Here is a 14,912-nt window from a genome sequence, read left to right on the forward strand (position 1 = left end):
TTTTTAAGGGGTCTGAAAGGGGTCTGAAAACTAGCGACAAAGTCGCTAAGTTGGCAACACTGTGCGGCCTTTATGGCTGCAGACCCCAAATCCGGTCATTGGTACTTCCTGGCTTGTGTAGTTACTAGGTAACAAACACAGCTCAACACTGCCCCTAGCGTCCTGGAGCACTTCCGTTGTGATTTGTAGTTTGCATGTGTTTTGTAGTTTGCATGTGTTTTGGCGTTTGCACGTGTTTTGGATTTTGCACGTGCTTTGTCTCTAGGGGCCACCATCCATAACTGGCTTATTATTAAGTGTGATTTTTTTTTTTAAGTCTATGTGCACTCAAAATCTGTTATAACCGGCAGCAGGGGCATCAGATCTGTGCATAGTAGCAACTAGGTGTGGGCTTTGCGTGTCCACCTCAGTGACCGGTGTGGCCACAGCTGCCACACATCCGCACAACATAAAGGCTCGTAACAGCAAGACAGTCCCCGCATGCGCGTGCACGGTGCTTCCACGAATAGAAGCGCGCATCTTGGTGTGCGGCAGCTGTTACGGTCTCCGGCAGAGGTATTCCCCAGTTCCATCACAACCAGCAGCCTGCCAGTGTTCGTGGTTCCAGAGTTGACAGTAAAAAAAAAAAGAAACGCTTGTATTAGGTTGTTTTTTAATGCCATATGATGCATAGAAATGTGAAAAAACGCGTAACGCACCTAAATAAATACAAAGATACACGAAATGACCAAACCTCGGGGCGCATTCAGACTCATCGGGTTTGTGAATAAAACCTCCTTCTCGACATGAATTTCTCGTCCTCACCCAACCTCGACTCTGACATGGCTGTCACCCACCGCCCAAATTGATTTGGCCACCCCCCTTCCCCCTCGCTTTCCTCCCTTCCCTCCCTTCCCACCAGTCACATGGAGGTAAGCGGTGACCCATCGTTCCCTCGGCTTTGTGGCAGTCGCTCGCTCTCCGGTGCTCTTGAAAGACGCACGGGGGGAACAAACAAACAAAAAGCGCAAAACTGGCAGTAACTGTCTTTTTTTAAGTTCTTTTATTGTATCTGTTGCTAAGGAGAATCAACCCGGAATCCGCTGAAGCCGCCGGGAAACGATACTTGGTTAAAGGGGTTATTTTTAGTCCCCCACGGCGGCGATGAGTGGCTGGAAGCCGGCTGCGAGACCGAGCGCTGCTGCGCTGTGGTAAGTGAAGCCCCAGCTCGGTGCTCAGGAAGAATGAAGTCGAGACGAGATAAACTGAAGATCCCCTCTCTGACTCTGGAGTAAGTTCTGCTTTTTTCAAACAAACAAACAAAATGTTTTCGTGCTGTGCTGCAGATGTGAAACCACTAGCTGTCCTGTGTGGCTGCTGAATTTGAAGTTGCAGTAGGTGAGAAATAGGAGCGTTCACGCGCTCGTGTACAACGCGCTCGTGGTGTCAACAGAGTTTTAGATGCGCCGTGGCTTTAATTCAAACCTTCAGCTATCTGCTGCGCAGTGAAGTTAAACAGCCACCTGAGCACGAAAGATGTAAAAATAATCTCTCTCTGGGTGATAGCATTCTCATTGTCTTGGTAACGGCTTCGGTTTATTCTCATATTTTGAAGACGATGCGCTTTGGAGACTTCAGGAGTCAACAGGTGTCTCACCAGCAGCCTTTATGTCTTTAGAAACATCATCAGTGCTCTCAGGAAGACACAGGCTTAAAATTGGCAGATCCCCCACCCTGCGCGTTAATCTTTAAACTGAGCTGAAGTGGAGAAATCAAGCTGTCCAACCTTGAACTGGATCCGTGTTTGCTCAATTTACGACTGGTTAAATTTGTAAAGCCAAACTAGTGAAAACAACACTAAACTTGTGATGGCGTTGACATATTTTGTCCGTGAAATGACTTCATCCAGGTTCCCAATCCTTTAATCTCACCAAATGTTTAATTTCATATGACTTTCTGTTTTTTTCCTTCTCTATTGTCTCTTTTTTTAAAGCTCAGTCCACAAATCCTGCATGAATCACATCGTGGCCTTTCCACAGGAACAACACACACTGACAGTGTTTTATTTAGCAGGACAGACGCTGGCTAACCTGTAATTTTTGTCTCTATCAAAGCCCATGACTGCAGTCTTATGTCCACCCACCCTTCCTTCTGAGTGAATATAGCCTTTTTTTTGCATTGAGAAAAGGGAGGGGGTTAGGGAGCGGGAGGGGTGGGGGTTCCTGCTGCTGCTGCTGCCCACTGGGATGCTGATCCATAAGGCGTAGGAGCTCCCTTCTCGCATCCTCATCATCCTCTGATCCATGCATCCATCTGCCTCCTCTGTGGACCATCTCGGCTGAGCATGCGTTGGTTTCATTTCATTTTTAGGCACTCCTTAGCTTCTGAGATACAGAGGAGGTTTCACGCTTCGCAAGCAGGGAGGGTCTCAGGGTCTTAATGATGGCACCCGCTGAATCAAACCACTACTGGAAGTGCAAATGTGAAAAGTAACACTTTCCTGGCATTCAGATAGATTTTGTTATGGTGAATTGTGCTCTTCGAGTATTTAGCCAGATTTGTAGTCGTAGTGACACTTTGGATCTTATGAGGTAAAATATGAATAACGTGGAATAATAAGAAGCCATTAGGTCTGAGCACAGTTGTAATTGGATTGTAGTTTTTAAGGACAGCCAATGGATGTTATCTGATGATTTGTAGCTACCGCCGGTCTGAATATCAGAGCCTCCCTGAACATTTAGGAAAATCTGAAATGAGTCAGTCTGAGATTTTCCGCTCTGTTTTCCACTCTGGACAAGATTGGAGATAAAATTGAAATGCAGTATGGAATTGACAGATTATTCACTCAAACACCACTCGGGGCTTTTCTTTAAAGGGTCTTAAGGAGAAGACGTGCCAAAATGAAATGCAGTGGAACGACTCGCATATGTTGCTTAATTATGAGGAGGCACTACAGAATGATCAGTCTTTGTGCGAGGAGTTGTTTTTCCTACCGTCCGCCCTGCATTACTATGACAACATGTTCATTAGTGCTGTGGTAGCCAGGGCCGTGTTTAGCACTGAGAAGCTTCTGCAGAACTGAGACAATAGCAGCTTTGTGGAACCCCGAAGGCAGAGCTTAAATCTGAGAGAGAATTACTTCACGCATTATGTCAGTGTTAGACAGATGCAGATTTTGGAGCAAGCTCGGCCTGCTTATCTCGACCGTGCATTAAGATGTGAAGTAGTAGCTGAGATTCATTAGAGACAGTGCTGTGCAGGTTTGGGTGTGCAAGAACTACAAGTGCATTGTTGTTTTTGATTTCAGGAAGTCAAACCTCGATTTATCTGATCTTAGGCATCTCCTAACACTGTTAAAGATTGCGCTACATGTTCAATAAATGTGTGTTGGATGCTGAAATTTCCTGTCTGGTGTGTTGACAAGCAGCTGCTGACTTCCTGTTGTGTAAGAGCTCACACGAGATCAGTAGCCGGCTAATCAGATGCATCCAGGGATGCACCCAGCGAGCCTGTAAATAAACAGCGCTATCAGATGGGCATCGGCTTTGGCAGCCCCAGTGGTGATGTCAGCTGGAGAGAGGCGGGCATCGGCCTCTAACCTTGCGCCAAAGCTCCAGCACTGACTGATGATGACAGACACCTGACGGGCCAAGTTGCTGAGCCAGCTCACTAATGCACGTGACCATGTCTTGCTCTTACAGTTTGTCACCCACATGCCAGAGCCCCACCCTCCTGAGCCCATGCAGCCCATGCAGCCCCTGCAGCCCCCTACAAACCCTTCATCCCTGGAGGTAAGAGAGCCAGGTCACACGTAAACTCTTCCTAAGGACTAAACCTATCCATTTTTAAATTAAATTAAAAAACAAAGAAACAAAAAAAACCCTGACAATTTGCTGAACAGGTAATGTTAATGTTACTGTTAACATGGGCCAGCAAGTGTAATTAAATTTCATTTATTTCAGAATAATACAGCTCTTATTATTTGGTTGCTTTTGATCCTTTTATGCACTATTATTTCAGAATAGTGCATAAAAATGCACCAAATCATTCCTGACTGGATCGATATGACATAAAAAAATCATAATTTGCTCATTTATATACATGACAATAACACAATCTGGGTGTGTTTTTTTCTGTTGCTTTTCCTATTTGAGAAAAAAAACGAGATCAGAAAAAGTCAGAAATATCATTTGAGTCGTGTGCTCTTTGTTGTCTTGTTGTTGTTTTTTGGCATGTGAAGGTGCTTCTGTTTCACCAGTGAAGATGTGTCGTTTATTAGTTGTCTCTAAGTCTTAGTGGGTTGCTTGGCAACGGTGCTGGGTGCTGTGGAGGAAGGCAACACTGCAAACAGAGGCGGCTGCATCCAGCATGTTTCTGGATGTGTGAGCACCGCTAGGCTGTCACACCACACACTGAGCAGTAATGAATCTCATTTGCTCTCCTGAAAAATGAGCACAGTTTTTCTAGGGATGCAAAAAAACATGCATTCATTTGCACATGGACATAGTCTGATTCCACAGCATGACCGGCTCCATATTTGCTGGCTTCGTGTTTTTAACACCGTTTTGCATTTGTTTCACCACCCAGGCACATGCTCATTCTCTTGCATCAGATTCTGTATTTGTATGCAAATTTCTTATTTCCCAACATCAACCCTTGGATCAGATACTGTGATTGTGCTGCAGTTTGGCTTGAAGGAAAAAAAATGTGAGAAGACAACATGCCTTTTGCCTGGCGTAGGATTCATTTTCAGTATTACCCATTCTAATCTTTTGGCAGCATAGCCAAATCCTAAACCTAAACTACAGACAAGAACAAATTATGTTAAGCTGCCACACCCTAAGTAGCCACCCGGTATGAGCTGTATATCCAATAAAACCTGTTTGATGACTCAAAAAAAGTAAATCACGTCAGAGTTTCTTTGTGTCAGGGTAGATGGAAGTTTATTTAAAATTTGACTGGAAACCAGTTCAAATTAGATTAAATAACATAAAGTGCCAAAGGTTTGGAAACAGGACCGAAAAATTCCAGCTATCTGGTAGAGTCACGTGAAAGAGAGAGTTTTTCATGTGAAAATTATTCATTAGCTTTAGCAGCAATAACTTGAAGCAATCATGATTTCATCAGTCTCTCACATCATCGTGGAGGAATTTTGGTCTACCTTTCTTTACAGCGTGGCTTCAGCTCACTGAAGTTTGCAGGCGTTTTAGCGTAGCTCTCTTAAGGTCTGTGCATAAATAGCCAGCATATAACCAAATCGTTAACGCCTCGATTCTTTTCTTTTTCAGCCATTCTGTTATAGATTTGTTGCTGTGCTTGGCTCGCCCCATTGAATTATCCATTTCTGGCCATAGCTCTCATCCACATGGCCTCACATTTGATTCTAGAATACTTTGGTATACGATGACTGCAATGTGCCCAGGCCTTGTGGCTTCAAAACAAGCCCACATCATCACTCCTCCTCCACCATGCTTGATAATTGATGTGAGGTGTTTGTGCTGATGTGCTGTGTTTGATTTTTGCCAAACATGATGCCTTTGTAAACCCTAAGCTGTACTGCCATGTTCTTTTGATAGAGAAAAGGCTTTCTCCTGGCAACCATCACAAACAAGTTATACTTGTTTTGTGTTTTGCTAATTGCACTGTTATTGACTTTAACGTCTAACACACTAACTAAGGCCTGTAGAGTTTGAGTTGTAGCTTTTGAGTTTTTTGCAGTTTGCATTGCATAGTCTGACCTTGGGGTGAATTTGCTGGGTAGACTTGCAGATATCTTGAATGTTTTCACTTGTAAATACTTACTGTAACCTGATCGGCTGTGAGTTTTTCGAAAATGACCCTATAGACATTCTGTTTGCTGTGGTGACCCCTTGTGAGTAAGGGAGCAAGTGAAAGCAGCTTCTTCCGAGCATTTCACTGTCTTACCCTGAGGTGAATTTGCCTGGACGCCCACTCCTGGAAGAATGTGGCACTTTGTCCATACACACTTAAATGCTCCAGACCGGCAAACTGACAAATGTCTGCTTTTATAGAGGTGATGTTTACATTTGCTGATGATCGGTTGTCCTTACCCTTTTAATTCCTATCACAGCACATGAAGGTATGCTTAGACACGACTGCTCAGAATCCTGTAAAAACTCTGTTTTTCACATGACTTTATGTTAAAGCCTTTAATGAAAAATGGCCTGACTGTGTGGGAAATAATGTGCATAGAGACACTAACAGTCATGAATGGTATGTCAGTGGTAACAAAGTAATTTCACTGAAAATATCTATAAAATTCCACTTAAAGCTGCTGTGATGGAAAGTGCAGAAATGACCAAGCCTGAAAATATGCAATATTCTATCTTTGTTATCAGATAGGTTCAGACACAGACATGCCTCTTTTTGTCAAGGTAAGGTGCTTGGTTACAGTTAGCTTACAATAAAAGAAAGATTTCAGTTAGTTTTTGGGTCATAGAGATGACGAGATTACGTTTTAAAGAGTAACGTTATTATTATGTGCAGAGGTGTAAGAAGGTTTTATTTTTAGGCCTGGTTGGTCTGAGACTCTAACTTGACACTTCTAATCTTATACATAATGAAGTTTTAAGGTCAGGTAAAAAATAACTAACTACAAAAACAGTCGGGAAATAACTGTTGTACATGCAAACTTCTAATGATGACTTTAAATAGATGTGCTGCAGTATAACTAGAGAAACAAAAAGTTGCAGATCTATCTATCTATCTATCTATCTATCTATCTATCTATCTATCTATCTATCTATCTATCTATCTATCTATCTATCTATCTATCTATCTATCTGTCTGTGTGTGTGTATGTGTGTGTGTACGCGTGCGTACTAAGCCAAGAGTAAGTGCACAAGTACTGGATGTAGTTTGTGCAGTGGAATGTACCACTATTCAATAAGTTTATCTGGAACTTCCCTCTACCAGGCTCCTAATGGTATACCCCAGCAACATCTTATGCTGCTTTCACGTTTTGTAGGAAATTATCCCTAAGGTATGAATGCAAGCAGCATCTGTAAGTTTACTCGTATTACATCATAAAAGGATAGTTTGCAGGTTTGCAGCACAACTAATCATAAAACATATAAAGGCTGCTCTCTCTCTATATTACACGTTTTAATTATTCTTGGTCTATTTGGACAAGACTATGGAAACTTAAAAACGTAACAATGATCTTGCACTGTTGTTATTGTTTACATGGCAGTACACCAGGTTATTAAAGAAATACAGAAAAAATAAACTATTTTAAACAGGAGAACAAAAAAAAATTAGATTCATTTTCCAGTTCATTGCTAATTATTATGATTAAATGATTTTAAAAGGGGGATTGTTGATATCTGCATATTGTCCTGTCTCGTTTACACACAGGTTTACGCGACTATTTTTTCAATATTATGTTAATTTTGCAGTTATATGATTATAACCCTTCCACACAGAGAGGTATAATCATACATACTAAAAGAATTCAAGCTACGTTTTGACCTATCTGAAGCCTATATGAAAAGAGTGGCTGTCTCAGGCTAATGTAGGTTATAAATAGTCAAGATAGAAAGTAGAAAAAAACAGCTTTTAGCAGGTTTCTAGCACGTTTGCGTGGTAGGAGTCAGCGTGGTTTGGATTTGTACTCCCAGTCTTCAGTGGTGTCAGTTTTTTTTCTTTGCTCTGCTTTTGTAATCTGAGCTGCAGCACCGTCTGTTAGAGTCTTTAGCTGCAGTTATGGCAAACCAACACTTCTCCCCCACCTCTGTTTCAAAATCCCAGGGTCATTAATCATACAGAAAACAGCATGACTGAAAGCTTTATTTTATTAATCTGCTACAGGAATGTTGTATTTATTTGGTATCTTTACATGACTCACACTTTCAGTCTTACAAATAATATTACTTTTGCATCTTTAGCAAAGACAGATAGACAGAAACCCCCTTACAGGCCAGCAAGTCTCATTTGTAGTCAGCACTGGGACCAACAAATCGGGGCTGGGTTTCTGACTATAACTGAAATTAATACCTTTGCTTCCACTCTGGGAAATTACTTAGCCAGATCCAGTGCACACTAAAATATTGCCATCAATGTTATCTTTTATGTTATCTTTTTGTGCATGTCCTGGCTAAAGTGAAGTGTTATTATTGGTACGGAATCAGAATAATTAGGACATTAACAGATCCCAAGTTTAGGCAAAGCTGCTTCTATTCTAGTTGTCTATTGTCCAATACACGTGAAAGCACTGAAACTGAAAGACAGCTCTGTTGACACTGATGACAATATACCTGCCCCACAACAGCCTAACTACAGTACACACAAATACAAATATATATACCCACAGCGCACATAAATGAAGTATTATTCATCAGGAGGTACAGTATGGTTGCATATTTGAATGTGGGGCTCATTGAGGATTATCTATTAAACTAAAATCAAACACTACACCACGTGCACTCACAGTTTTTGATACCCAGTCACATTTATTGGGCAGAAATAGCAATCAGTTGTGCAAATACCAAAACAACTATTTGTGTAGCTGGATTTAAGTGCTTAAAGTTGAACCTTTTAGAACATGATTAACGCCACCTTGTGCTGATAGATTTACATTTATTTATGTTAGCTAATTATTAACAGAACCAATAACTCAGGGGGAAATAAAGACACTAAAACTAAAAATCAGTGTGTTGTGTGGTCTTTGGCTCCAACAATGAGTTTCATGTTAAGTAATCAAGGCTATACTGTCCACTTTAACTGTATGTTTAGCAGCAATTGGCTCTTCCTTGTTTGGCTAGCTGCACTGAAACTAGAAGATCCAGCTGTTAGTCATAATGTTCAGGTTTTAAAGCACTTTATGGATGAGAACAGAGTGGAGATATGGAAAAGAGCTGTTAAATCGAGTGCTGCACACAAAAATTAATATGAATACAATATACATACATTTTTAAACCATTGCATATGAGAATATAACTGGACTCAGAACTGTTTGTCAGGCTTTTAGGGGATTGCCACTGTCCATTTTAAACTGTTTTGTAAGAATTAGCTAACATAAGAGAAGCGACAAAAACACAAGTCAGTTAAAAAGCCCTAAAACTTGAGCAGACTTTTGCGGCAGTGCGTAGCGAACGTAACGAGCGGCGCTTGAACGCAGCACTTGTCTCCAGCTTCCTCACGCGCAGAGACACGCAGCGAGCGGACACTGTGTGGACAAAGTACCGCGGGCTGAGAGGCTGTTTTCAGCGGTATCGCTTAACCGACAAGCCGCGAAGGACGTGATGTCCCGGGTGTAGCGCTTTCCGTCAGACCGGAGGATGTAACGGCTGCTCCGGAGATGTTGGGACGGCACGAGGCGGTTTGACTCCGGCTTGAATACAAACGGAACCGCCGAAAAGAAGAAGACGAAGAAGAAGAAGCAGAGACGATGGTGGGGAGAGAAGCAGTATTAGCAGCAGCAGCTGGAGGGGGAGCGGATTTCACATCAAGTCGAGCTTGTGTTTTTTGAAACCAGCATAAACTTTAAACGAGGGGTTATGCAAGAAAATCCTCCAGCATGTCGGATCCGATTCACTGGTCTGCGGTGCCGAGCCAGAGCAAGTCCCCTTTTGTTTCGGTGTCGCTACTGAAGCGCTCGAAGAGGTACTTATCAGAAGTTGACATACCGGAGGTTGAAACTAGCCCACATAGCTATTTAGTCTTTAAAAGCTACCACATAGGATTACATTAGTCTATCCTAACTCACTCAAACGTCTCCGTTTACGTTTAACAACACGAGCTAGCTGCTGCTTCAGAGCAGCAACCCGATCGCTTGAACGTTAATCCAGTGTTTGCTCTCTGTTACTCTTTTGTTTTTGTGGTTATGAAGAAAACATCGTATCTGAAGCTGTTTGCAGATAATATTTGCTATAAAGCCAATATTCTCAGAGGCAGGAGCTTAAAATAATAGGCGCGGTGTGCAGTTTCCTTTGTTGAAATTGGATGTAGCATGACAGCAGGTCTGCATGTGTTTGTCAGTGGATGCACTTTGCAGCTGGCACATAAAGCTGTGTGGATAGACTAAATAATAAAATTATATGTGCGGATCCCTGTTTAGATTGGTGTGCTGCACGTTGGATTTGGGATTAGGGTTATAATGACTGCCTGGAAGTCATATTTAGGTGTAATGTATTGTGTTTACTGTTGGCTGACTGGAGATAAGGTCTGCACCTGTTAACTTCCTTGTGCAGGATGTCACACAGGATCACTAGTGATTAGTGTCATCCAGTGATTGATATGCTCTCCAGAACGTGCAGGGCACAGTCTGAAAAAGCCCCTCTGGCTATCAAATACTTTAAATGTGCAGCTGGACATCTTAGATATTGAGATTTTTTTTATCAGTGCATCCAGAAGTTATTTAATCAGGTGATTTTTCTCAATTCATCTTGTGGACTCTAAAACATCAGAAGGTATTTGCTTCATTTTATCTGCATCATAAATTTGGAACGGAGTGCTTGGACCAGCAACTTTGAAATGTCGAATTTCCTCCTTTTAGGGGATTATTTAGCATTCCCTCCTTTTTCCTTCTCAAACACACACACAGTGGTGGACATCTGTTGACCAAGCTGGGCCCGCGGCTGCGGTCAGCGTGCACACCCCCCCCTTCAGGCTTGAGTCCGGTGACAGAAGGGCATCCTTTTTGGATTGTGGCTCTCATGAGTTTTCTCTCTTGATCTGTCATGCTGGTGTGTCATGCATTTGCCTGCAGATTACAGTTGTAGTTACGTAAACGCGTCTCAAGGCAGAGGTGCTCTGAAGGCGGAAATTATCTCACTGGTTGAGTTAAATTCCAGTGGGCAGAGAAAAAAAACAAAACACATAAAAAACGCAAGCTGTGGTTCTTAACGCTCATCTGTATTGGGCTATGAATGCTGTATTTTTGGTAAGTGTTAAGAAAGGAAAGAGGAAAAAAAATAATAAAGTAAAGAAAGAATTAGCTCATCAATAGTATTAGGTTAACACGAGCTATTGAGCTTGAAAGGATGTGCAGCAGGTTAGGGTGATTAAAGGACCGGAATGGAAATGTAATAACGAGTGAATGGAGTGTGCAGAGAAGTTAGGAGTACTTAGAGGGCCTAATGAATGAAGGAACTGAGAGATTGAGGACAGATCGAGGAAAGCAAGTGAATAAGGAAGTGAAGAAGATTAGTGAGGAGAAGTGAGGGCAGCAGTGAAGGAAGATTAAGAGTGAAAAGGTGGTTATGTAAGCATGTCCAGCTGGCATACCTGTAGAGGTATGCAGATTTCCAGGAGAGAGGGCAGTGGCATTTTTAACCAGGCTGGTAATTACAATCTTGGAGAGCAAGAGGATGCCTGGGTAACTGAGAAGAAGTGTATTGATACCAATTTTCTAGAATGATGTGCAGGACTGTAGTAACACTATCAGCCATACTATCAAGATATGGTGAAAGAGTCATTAAAGGTAGATAAGAAGAGAAGCAGCACTATGGCTTCATGCTGAAAAAGAGCACGTTTGCTCTGAGGGTGCTGATGGAGAAGTGTAGAGGTCACAAAGATGCTCTGTAATGCATCCATTGGAGTATGAATTTGAATTTGAGGACTGTTTGAAGATGGTGGCACTGACAGGAAGACAAGCAGAGCTAAAGATGGAGAAGATCGGTATCAGAGGGACAGTTCAGGTTGACAGACAGAGAGGCAAGGTTGAGACGGTTTTGGACATCTGCAGAGGAGGGCTAGTGGAATTATTTGACTAAGGATGTTGGAGATGGAGTTGCCAGGAAGAAGGAAAAAAGGAAGACCTCAGAGGAGGCTCATGGATGTAGGGATGGAGGACATGCAGAGGGTTGATGCGACAGAAGAGGGTGAGAGGGAGGCAGATGATCCGCTGTGGTGACCTCTGAAGGGAGCAGCTGAAAGAAAAAAATGATAATAGGTCATTCAGCTGAAGAACTGTGGAGCTAATTTCATTGCAAGGCGTCAATCGTCCGTCTACAATTTTCAAGACTTGCTAGTTCTCCTACAGCATTGGTCACAATTGATCATCAAACGGGTCTTCTATCAAACTGTGGTATAGATCAAGGTCACATTTGTTATTTTCTGTGCAGTAACCTGTGAATTGTGGTGATACATTGGTATTCTGTTTATTATTTACTTGTCTGACAGCATTGCTACTAGTATTAGCATTTAAATATTGGAAACTTATTGTTTAAAAAGGGATCTACTTTCTTTAGTTTCTTTCTCTCATATAATCTTGAGAAATACTAATAAAACGAACAGATGCAACATATGACTAAACAGAATGCTAAACACCCTTCTAATCTTGCGCAAAAGACAGTACAGTAGATCATTTTCAGACCCATTTGGTCAAGAATCGCCAAACACAGTGTTGTTTATTGGTTGTGTTTAAACCAGTAAAAAATTAAGCCTCAGGCTGAAGGTATATGGGTCCAGAAAATTAATGATCTTCAGATGACCTAAAGTGCAGGTCTTAGCATGTTGGTCCCATGTCGACATGGTTTTACTCTGGCTTCCCACCACAGTCACAAGCCACGCATGTTAGGTCAGCTGATGATCCTAAATTAGGCGTGGGTGTGATGGTGAGCGTGAATGTCGCAGTGAGTTAGCCCTGTGATAGGCTGGCACCCTGCAGTAGATTTGCAGCAATGTCTGAAAAAGGTCTTTTTTGCTAATTAACGATGGAAATTCCTGCCTTTAAAACAAACAGGCGATTGCAAGAAACAGTAAAAAAAATACTGAAATGAAATTAATAATGTAAGGACATCCTAAAGATGGTAAACACCGACAACAAATTTTGACGTGTTTTTCAGGAATATCGCTATGTTTGTTTTGTTTAATAATACGTAGTTATATGAGGATTGCACACTCTACATCCATGTCCTATCTCCACAGCACCATTTACCCCCATTTCTCCTTCCAGTGTGCACACAAAACAGACATGTTTTGGTGTTACTCTGTGTTTTTTCAACCGTCACAGCTTGGAGGATAACGGTCTGCTACGATAGAGGTCAAGTGTCTGCTTAATCTCCTCAGAGTTACACTGTCATGAGCCTTTTGTGTCGACAAGCTGCTGCTCAACACACATACTTAAAGCCAATCCGAAACACTGGAAGACTCAGATGACTCAGACCTGTAATTATAGGTGGAAGAAGTCAGGGCAGCAGCGATTACGCTCACTTTGAAGGAAACCAACAGGTTATTATTTTCTGGCATTGCCATATCGTTCTTCCCGTCAGTTAAAAGAGCTGCTGGTATTATCAGTGTGTTTCATACAGTGCTCTGTGTTAAGGTGTGGAGCTGCTGTCATTATTTTAAAAGTGAGAATGTTGCAGGTTTTAAAGGGACCTTGTTGAGGACATAATGAGAAAAAATAAAGCTTTGTTATTCACTGATCATGAACGTAACACTGCAACTAATTTGTCAGCATGCTGCTACACCTGCAGGGCACAGATTACCCTACTGAGGCCAATGTTAGGTTATTTTCATCTGCAGAATACAGCAGTCACTTAGTATTCAAACTACTACAGAAACACTTGTATATAAATTGTGATGGCAGATGCAGATAAGTGATATGTTTTGACTGTGACAGGCTGTTGAGGTTTCTCTTTTTGCTGTTTGTGCTCCAGCTGTCGCAGCAGCAACAGGAAGAGCCTCGGTGTCGGGACGCCGTCGCCTACGCTTTCCCGGCCGCTCTCTCCACTTTCACTCCAAACTGGTAAGACCTGTTTCAGTGTTTTCCAAAATCTCGGCACTGCACCGGCCAGTCAAACCGATGAAAGAATGAACTGTTGCTATAGAAGCGTTTGCTTTGCTTGTTTCCATCTCACCTTACCAGCGTTGAGAAGAAGGATGTTCAGAGTTGTACGACCCCAATCCCAAAAAAGTGCTGCGTAAAATGTATATAAATTCATAATGCAATGATCTGCATTTCTCAAAAACACATTAGAACATAGAAAATATCAGATTTTTAGAGTGAGACATTTTACTGTTTCGTGGCAAAAAATCAGAGCTTATTTTGAATTTGATGGCAGTGACGTATTTTAAAAGAGCTGGGACAGCAGCAACATAAGGCTGGAAAAGTGAGTGGTACTAATATGAAGCAGCTGGAGGAACATTTTGTAACTAATTAGGGTAATTGGCAAGTAACACGATTGGGTATAAAAAGAGCATCTTAAAGTTTCCCTGAAACAAAGATGGGCAGAGGTTCATCATTTGGCAAAAAACGCATCTAGAAATTGTGAAAGAATTTCTTAATAATGTTCCTCAACCTAAAATTACATAGACTTTCAAATATATCATCATCTACAGTACATAATATTGTCAAAAGAGTCAAAGAATCTGGAGAAATTTCTGTGTGTAAGGCAAAGGTAAAAAAATCAATATTAGATTCCTGCGATTTTCTGGCCCTGAGCCAGCACTGCTTTAAAAACAGGCATGATTCTGTCATGGAAATCCCTACATGGGCAAAGCCATATGTGAACACGATTGAGAAACAACACTGTCTTCTTTGGGACAAAGCTCATTTAAAATGGTTTGGGCCAAAGTGGAAAGCTGTTTTGTGATCAGATAAATCATAATTTGAAATTATTTTAGAAATCCATGGAAAGGCACCATCAGTCTTAAAAAGTATTAACAAGTTTTAAATCAACGTTTGCTTTCATCCAGAGTACATCTTTCTCCTACAACCACTTGCTTTTCATAGTACAAGAGCTGGGTGCTGAACTGACCGGCCTGCAGTCCAGACCTTTCATCACTGGAAAATATTTTGTGCATCATGAGATGAAAAATACACTGAACAAGAGTCAAGACTGTTGAGCAAACATAATCCTGTATCAGACAAGAACTGGACAACATTGCTCTCCCAAAAGTCCAACAGCTGGTGTTCTCAGTTCCCAGACGGTTTCACACTGTTGTTAAAAGAAGAGCAGATGCTA

General features: G+C 41.7%; 1 protein-coding gene across 3 annotated transcripts in view; it reads left to right on the top strand.

Annotated features, from left to right (window-relative positions):
* The first annotated feature begins 947 nt into the window (after nucleotides 1–947).
* Nucleotides 948–14,912, top strand: part of mast3b (microtubule associated serine/threonine kinase 3b) — a 37,499-nt gene continuing 23,534 nt past the window's right edge. The window contains exons 1-3 of one of the 3 annotated variants that reach the window (XM_080882438.1): nucleotides 948–1,270; nucleotides 3,681–3,770; nucleotides 13,605–13,693. In XM_080882438.1, coding sequence (XP_080738564.1) covers nucleotides 1,224–1,270; nucleotides 3,681–3,770; nucleotides 13,605–13,693 — 226 coding nt within the window. In that variant the 5' untranslated portion in view covers nucleotides 948–1,223. Of the gene's footprint in view, nucleotides 1,271–3,680; nucleotides 3,771–9,126; nucleotides 9,604–13,604; nucleotides 13,694–14,912 lie in introns of those variants that run through there. The other 2 variants (XM_080882437.1, XM_080882439.1) reach the window with 2 other exon arrangements.

This window comes from Rhamphochromis sp. 'chilingali' (assembly GCF_963969265.1).
Source record: "Rhamphochromis sp. 'chilingali' genome assembly, chromosome: 5".
Taxonomy (NCBI): domain Eukaryota; kingdom Metazoa; phylum Chordata; class Actinopteri; order Cichliformes; family Cichlidae; genus Rhamphochromis; species Rhamphochromis sp. 'chilingali'.